The 8,163-nt window shown below is 44.0% G+C and overlaps 1 protein-coding gene across 1 annotated transcript in view; it reads left to right on the top strand.

The window, feature by feature from the left end:
- Nucleotides 1–7,220, top strand: part of TALDO1 (transaldolase 1) — an 11,759-nt gene extending 4,539 nt beyond the window's left edge. The window contains exons 3-11 of the mRNA XM_009333771.1: nt 1,289–1,351; nt 1,437–1,559; nt 2,717–2,859; nt 3,156–3,263; nt 3,960–4,091; nt 4,556–4,731; nt 4,899–5,096; nt 6,155–6,300; nt 6,987–7,220. Coding sequence (XP_009332046.1) covers nt 1,289–1,351; nt 1,437–1,559; nt 2,717–2,859; nt 3,156–3,263; nt 3,960–4,091; nt 4,556–4,731; nt 4,899–5,096; nt 6,155–6,300; nt 6,987–7,019 — 1,122 coding nt within the window. The 3' untranslated portion in view covers nt 7,020–7,220. The remainder of the gene's footprint in view (nt 1–1,288; nt 1,352–1,436; nt 1,560–2,716; nt 2,860–3,155; nt 3,264–3,959; nt 4,092–4,555; nt 4,732–4,898; nt 5,097–6,154; nt 6,301–6,986) is intronic.
- The last annotated feature ends 943 nt before the right edge of the window (nt 7,221–8,163 follow it).

The raw sequence follows: 8,163 nt of genomic DNA, 5'->3' as shown, positions 1-8,163 counted from the left end.
AGCCCCACCGCCCTGCCAGCTCAGTCTGCCGGTTGCCGCGCCTCCTTCTGCCGTACGCCCCCTCTGAACCCAGGCCTTCGCAGCTGCCAGCTTGGGGGTTCGATCCAGTTCCACCCGTGGGACCCTCCGATGACTTTTCTTCCCCCCCCAGTTTGACCTGGAGTGGGCACAAACCCACATGCTGTTACTGGAGGTGCCAAGACTCGACAAGATAAGCTCTGCGGGGCTAACAAAGTTGGGTTTTTCCAATAACCAGTGTAGATTTGTTTTTTCAGTTGTGAAGCAAAGAAAATAACGCAAGAGCGCTTTTGTTTTCCTTATCTCACGTGAACGAGCAAGCGCTCTCCTTTCCGAGGAAGGGAGGTGGCGTTCGATTGTCAAGCCACTTGTTCCGAAGCTGTCGCTGCCCGCGCGCCTGCACGGGCACGCAACTGTCCCGCTACATCGGAACTGGAAAATCCCTCCCCTGAACGTCTCTGGGTTGCACAGAGCAATGCTCCTTGAACCCTGTTCTGCCGTCACTGAAGCCGGTGGTCATCTGCCTGCCTAATCCTATAGGTGATGAATAAACAATCCTAAACGGCAGCCGCCAAATGCCTTATATTAGTAAATTTAAGATGAAGAGCACGCAGGGGTAGCCACAGCTCAGACACGTGCCCCGTGATGCTGTCTGCGTGTATTTACGTACTTGTATCTGTTCAGCGCTTCAGATTGCCTGACTCCGAGTGTCAGGCTGCATGAAACGTTAGGGAGAAACTGTTACTTCAAGAGTCCATCTGACCTGCCGGACAACCACCATACCATGAGAAGTAGGGAGCACTGATGCAGCTTTACCAAGCGTTGCATCGAGAGAGTTGGAAACGCTAAGTGACTAGGTAACTTCAGCCTTGTCAGATTTGCCTACCTTTGAGTAGCGACAAACCTGGCTAAAGCCCAGCGTGTGCTGGAATTGCATGAATTCAAAACATTACACTGTCTACCCTGGTTTCAAAAAAGCATGATGAAAAAAGAAACCCAACCCCTTGTGATGGCCGAGGGGGGCCACAGGCACAGCACACCCCTTGTGTACGGGTGGCTGCAAGGCGGCCGAGCGCTGTCCACCGAAAAGTTTTAACAAGCTCCTTGAAACAGTTTTACAGTTGATCTCTGGCTGCCTGTTGTCACCTGTCAATCCTTACAGTCCAAACAAGGCTACAGTCAACATCTGACTCCCTCCCTGTTCAGGTTAAACACTGATGCTGGTTAAGGTGCAGTTGTTGCTAACACCAGTTCCCGGTTTTGTTTGTAGATAAAGGTGTCAGTGCGGTGCAGGACCATTCAGACCAGCGTCCTTTCCTACACCGCACCCGCAGTAAGCGGTGGCGGCTCCTCCAGCAGCTGCACTAGTTTGGCTTTTTGACTGAGCCGGACCGGAATACGCTTACTCTTTTGCCCAGCTTTGTGCTCACAACGAGGAAAGGTGGCACAACGGTCACGGACCGCCCCCCGTTGAAAGCTTGTACTGCACACCTAAAACTCGGGCTGCTAACTGGTTCCTGACAGACCTAAAGGAAGACTGGGTGAGGAAAACTGGGTGACAGACTTAACGAGATTAATTTACGCATGTTGCCAGAGACCCATAAGAGTCTTCAAGTGCTGCAAGGCTGGAGAGGAGTAACAAGTGCTGTCAAAACAGACTTCTCTAAAATTGTGCGTATGCTTCAGAACTGAGTTTCATCTTACTTTATTTTAAGCAGTATCCATGTGAGTTGAAGTGTGTTTTGAAGGACCTGTTTGTATGGAGTGGACTTGCTCCAGGATCATGATCATTGCCTAGGAGGGAGCTATGGAAAAGCAATACTTATTTTCTTCTATGACTGAAAAAATAAAGTTGCGCTCTCTAACTTGGGCTTTCATCCCTGTGCAACAACGCTGAGGAAAATGAGCTGGTAATAAATATTTTGTTCTTTTTGACATTTAGTTGTGTTAACAAGGGAGCTTGTAAGCAGAAATTGCTGAAGGGCCTGCAGAGGCTCTCCCCTGTTTGCTGAGTCAGGCTCTGCATGCCAGGAGCTCAGCTCTGATCAGGGCCAGACAATGCACATGCATGGTCACAGCCTACTCTGGTAAACAACTGGTATCACCTGAAATAGGTGTAGTCCGGGGCTTTAGGTAAGCCAAAGGTTCAAATATCTTCTACAAGGAAGGAAGCCTGGTAGTACAAGGAAACTGCAAGAACAGATACTAAGAACTGGTCTGCAACTGTTTGAAAAAGTTTTAAAATGCAGTAAGGCTCTAGCAACTTTTCCAACAGATGAGTTTTTCTCCTGTTCTGGTCGTAGACAAAACAAAAACCCAAAAGCCTAGAAAGATCCCCCTGTCTTTACTTTCCCCCTGTGATGCCTGGAACTCAGCTATGCTGGTGAATATGATATGGACAGATGTGAGGAGCTGAAAATTAGTACCACTTCTCTTCATCTGTCACTTCTACAAGTTTTTTTCTTTTGGGCAGCATCTGTAGTAGTGAGTAAACTTTGCTGTGTCTTACTACTGTAGCTCTGTTAACCTTGTTCTGGTAGTTCTGGCACAAGCCAGCTTTCAGGCAGTGGTATTTAAACATCATTGTGCACTGGTCTGCTCTATCGCGAACGCTACTGTCCTACAGCCGTGTTACACGTTCTCAGGTATTTGAGCAAAATCCTTCTAATTGCTCAGGCCTGCTGATTGTTTTGAACAGACTATTTTTATTTCCCTAGCAATTGATGAGTACAAGCCCCTAGATGCCACCACAAACCCATCTCTGATACTAGCTGCTGCTCAGATGCCAGCTTACCAGGAACTTGTGGATGATGCTGTTGCCTATGGGAAAAAACTTGGTGGGTAAGTAAAGAGGGTTTTTTATCTCAGTAGATCTATATTTAAGACGCGTGGCCTTCTAGGACTGCTTAGGAAGGCACTCTTGAGTTGACAGCATTATAGGAAATAGTATCCAAAGGCTAATACTGCTGGTGGAGCACAGAGGGCAGAACACACACATGGAGCAGAGGAGAAGAGGCTATTTGAACTCTGGAATTTAATGTTAAATGGGCTGTGAAATTTGATCTTCAAATCCATGGCAAGGTGTGAATGTGCTTTTTTCCCCCCATAGAAATGATTTTGCTCTTTGTGGTTTTCAGGTCAGAAGAGGAGCAGATCAAAAATGCTTGTGACAAACTTTTTGTATTATTTGGAGCTGAAATATTGAAGAGGATACCTGGCCGTGTGTCCACAGAAGTAGATGCAAGGTTGGCTCTTTTTCCTCTGGGTTACCCTGGATATTTGTACATACAAAAAGAGACATGATGTGAGTTGGAGAAAGATGCGCTTGACTAGACAGCTCACTGTTATAAGGCTAGCAAGAGTTTATATTGTTAATATTTGTTTAATTAGAGAATGGATTTTACTTAGTTTGCTTGACTATAACTTGGTGACAAAACTATGAAAACAAGTAATACTGAATTTGGATTTTTGTAATCTTCTTGTTGTTCCTTAAGCAAGGGAAACCTCATGCTTCCAGTATACTTAAGAGTTTTGCTCATTCTCTTCTGTGTGATAATGTCTTCTCAATTTACCGAGATCTGTTTTAACGGTTTATTTCAAGACATGTATAGGATTTGTCTGTTAACCTCCTGCTCATTGCCAATTCACTTCTAATGCTCAGCTTCTGCATTCGTTATGAAAAACTTGAGGAAAACTTTAGTCTATAACTTTCTCAAAGAAAGCTATCTTGAGCTCTGGATCCTCTAAATCAAAGAGTAGCAGTGTTGTCCTACACCTGCTCGATGGGCTCACAATCTAGGAAGTATCTCTGAGAACAAAAACCTGCTATTGGCATATAAATGCTGATAAAACGGACAATGTTTTTCAATGAGGTTTGGGGGGGGAAGAGCCTTTAAAAAAAAAAAAAGTCGGTTTTAAGCAGTCCTCCTCTTGTTTCAAAGGTTGTCCTTTGATAAGGAAGGAATGATTCAAAGAGCCAGGCGCCTCATTGACCTTTATAAGGAAGCAGGAATTGGTAAAGATCGTATTCTCATAAAGCTCTCTTCAACATGGGAAGGAATCCAGGCTGGCAAGTAAGTATTTCTGTACCTGGTACGCTGAGTCTCATAGCATGCTTCTGCCTGTTCACAGGCACCTGACTGACAAACGCGTTCTGCAGTTAAAATAAAGAATTGTTCTGAAAGCACTGCACCAGGAAATCTGTTACTAGGGCTACAGCTAGCAAGCAAGGTGCTCTGCTACAGCTTTCTGTTGAAACAGGAAAAGTTTGTTCATACAAGGGCCAGGCCACTTGTAAACAGGGTTTCCTGAAATACCAGGCTAAGTTGTCTGCATTTGGTTCAAGGAACAGCATTAAATAAAGCAGAGTCTGGCAGTGCAAAACATCTGCTGTTAGCTTAAAACTTTAAAGCTTATAAACTGTACCACGTTCCTAATTTAACTCAAGACATTCAGTCGTTTAACCTACTAGCTTGTTACTAAAATGTAAATTCAGTAGGTGAGCAAGCTGCTGTTTTAAGCCAGCCTGTGTCTGCAGGGTTCTGGAAGCAGAGTATGGGATTCACTGCAACATGACCCTGCTGTTCTCCTTTGCTCAGGCAGTTGCCTGTGCTGAAGCTGGAGTTACTCTGATTTCCCCATTCGTAGGACGTATCCTGGATTGGTATGTTATAAATGGAGATAAGAAAACCTACGAGCCTTCAGAGGATCCAGGTAAGCTTTCCTTTTAACGTATTACTAAAAATACAGTAGCTACTCATTCAAACTGCAGTTTACTTGTATAAAGCCTCTTAATGAAAAAAATGTTGGTTTTGAGCATGTTCTAAATCATTTGTACTTCAAATAAATTATTCTGAAAATTGCTGATTTCTCCTGTTTAGGAGTGAAGAGTGTCACTAAGATCTATAACTACTACAAAAAGTTTGGCTACAAAACTATCGTGATGGGTGCTTCGTTTCGAAATACGGGAGAAATAAAAGCGCTTACAGGCTGTGACTATCTCACTATTTCACCCAAGCTTTTGGCAGAGCTCAGCAAAGAGTATGTCAAGTTAACTCCCACACTGAGTGTAAAGGAGGGTAAGTCCACTCCTATGTAACATGGGCTTGCTCAGTCTCCCTTTCTTCCTGAATGTTAAGAGTACGTGGTTCCACTCAGCTCTGTGGTGCTTGCTTCCATTCTGCTTTAAGGATAGATATTGACCCCTCTCTAATGGAAATACTGTAGCCTGATTACAACAGTACTGCTATAGTTGCTGACACACAGTCACTTCTTTAGGGTCTTGGGCCCCACTGAGCACACTAACTGGAATGACGATGGGTTTTGGGTGTGCTTAAATACTGTGTACCCTCTCCCGAGAGGACAGGGAGAGCAGAAGGAACTTTCTACCTCATATGCTTGGGATGAAATTTTACTGAATATTAGCAAAGATGCCAAACCCGGTTTAATCTTATGTTAATATTGCATCAGTGATGCAATTAGCTCTAGACATGCCAAGAGATGTGTTTTCCCTCCAGAAGCTCTAGAAATTAATCACGTGCAAGACTAAGTGATTTCATCTAGTGATACTGTGCCATGATGCTTTTGAATATATGTTCCCATTGCACTACTCTTCCTTTTCCGTAGCCTCATTAAAATGCTACTTTACAACTCAGAAGATGAGATTTGTGCACAGCTGTAGTCATGGGTTGCTGCTTACAGGGTGCTAGCTGCCTTGTAGGCACGTTATCAATTGAGCTTTTGTTACGTACTTGCCAAATAATCAAAGACCTAATTGTTCAGCGTATTTGCTTAGAATGTCTCACTGCGTAGGACCGTTGCATAATTCTTTATAATAGGCCTGAAAGTACCGTACCATTCAGAAGCAGATACAAGCTAATGGCATACATGTAAACATTGTATTTTAAGAGAAACTGATTTATCTAGATGACTTCCCCACCCCTCCAAAGCCAGATCCGGAGCATTTTCAGTCCTGCAGCCCAAAGTGTGCTCATGTAGCAAGTGCTGTTGAAAGTGGTCTTTGAAATTTTTCAACAGCTGGAGACGGTCAGAATCTTGAGACTGTTTTAAGAAGCCTGTGGTATTTGATAATAATCTGATAATATGGTTTGTCTCTCTTTCAATTCCCCTTGCACAGCTCAGGCATGTGAGCTTGAGAAGATCCACCTGGATGAGAAGGCATTCCGCTGGCACCATAATGAAGACCAAATGGCTGTGGAGAAATTATCTGATGGGATCAGAAAATTTGCTGCAGATGCAATTAAACTGGAGAGGATGTTAAAGGTAGATGTTATATCATGCTGCATCCTGCCACCTCTCATGTTCCTCCCAAGTACTGCAGCTAACCTACAGTTCCTTGTGGTATGGCTAAGGATTAGGAACCTGTAAGCAAGTCCGATCAGGTTTTTATACAGGTGGTACATGTTATGTAGGACAGGCAGCTAGCAAACTGGCCACCTAAATTAAGTGAACTTGGTAAACTTCACTGCATCTCAAGAAAGAGTTCATGCCAGATGTATACAGCCACACCTGCTGTTTGAGGCCCAAGGCAGCGTTTAGACTGGCAGCTAATCAAGATAACAGTACTGTCGAAGTGAAAAGTCTCTCAGGTCTAATTCTAAACTCCTTATCTGTTAGCAGTGGTACAAGACACGTAAATAATCTTCAGTGAGCCGGAAATAAATCATGCCTGTAATGTGGCACTAGGAGGTACCAAGAACAGATAACTGAGTGTAGCCAAGCCCTGTGAAAGTTTTTTCTGTCAGTTTATGGGGAGTCTTTCAAATGGGATTAACTGAACTGTGCGTTTGGGGGGCAGGGGGGGAATGCACACCAAGTGTACCTGATCTAGGTATTTGTTCTTCCTGACTGGACAACTGCTTAGTAGCGACTTAAGCCTGCTTTGCTAAAGCACAGTCCACGTCCAAAACTCTTGTTCAGCTGCTGTATGTTTACTGCTCTCTTTCTAGGAGCGAATGTTCAGTGCTGAAAATGGAAAGTAGAAAAATCGGACTTCTCCTGAGTGGTCAAGGCTGAATGCGTGGATCACCTGAGGTTAAATGGATGTACAAATGTCTTACCTGTAAAAGTCTTATGCTATGTATGGATAGATTTCTGTATCGTGCTTTTTTTATCAATTTACAAAGGGACAAACAATTATAAATTGTTGTGGCACTTTTGTCAATACATGCTAATTAACACAGACTTTCTTTGTAATGTGTTCACTTCACTGCTGCGGGGGACATCTGACATAGTATTTTATTTTTTTAAATTTTTATATTAAATTCCTAATTAAGTCTACATTTCTGACACATTAAGAAAGCAGTTTTGTTTTGTCTTTCATGCTGTCTCACTGTGACTAAAGAGAAGACACAGGTTCCAGAAGCCCTCCTTGGTACAAAACCCACAAGTACTCTTACGAGACACATACATACTAAACCAGCTAGGCTCCAGTCCCTTCCTGTCCTCTTTCTGCAGCCAAGGTGGCAGCAGTAGTGACTTACTGGTTGGCAAACCTGGTGAATGCCATCATAATTAGTATTTCAAGGCTTTTTAATGGGGGGGGAAAGCTGTATCATAAGCAATTTTTAGGAATGTTGTCAAATACCAATTTTGTTTACCACTTGCCTAAGAGCCCAGGGTAACATCAAGAACATGAAATTGATTGAAGCTGAAACTGCCACTGCGATTACAATACAAGCATAAGCTACAACTACCCCTGATGTTACTGAAGGCCACAGTGACAGCCGGCCATGTGCTCACAAACCAGATGCCGATCTGATAACAGAACCGTATCAGACATGTCTATGTGGTGCTGCACTCCCAGCCTTGCCCTGGACCTGCCCCACACAGGGCTGGGAATAGTGCCAGTCTATCAGAGGGAGATGAAGCCACCTCAGGGGACTGATGTAGACCCCTCTGCTCTACAGGCATAGGTAACAGTGAGAAGCAGGCCACAGTAGAAAGCAAGCTGTCTGGAGGGAGGCGACCTTTTTCCCTTCATTTCAAAGGGCAAGCTAGCATTAAAAGCTTTACCCTGCCCCCACATCCCTACACTGTGCCACACAGCCATCTGACCTGCGACTGCAAGTCCAAGCATGCACTGTGATTTAGATCGCTATAGTCATTAAAAACTGTTAACAGAGT

The sequence above is a fragment of the Pygoscelis adeliae genome, unplaced genomic scaffold (assembly GCF_000699105.1).
Source record: "Pygoscelis adeliae isolate BGI_AS28 unplaced genomic scaffold, ASM69910v1 Scaffold420, whole genome shotgun sequence".
Classification (NCBI taxonomy): Eukaryota; Metazoa; Chordata; class Aves; order Sphenisciformes; family Spheniscidae; genus Pygoscelis; species Pygoscelis adeliae.
This window is presented reverse-complemented; position numbering and strand designations above follow the sequence as displayed.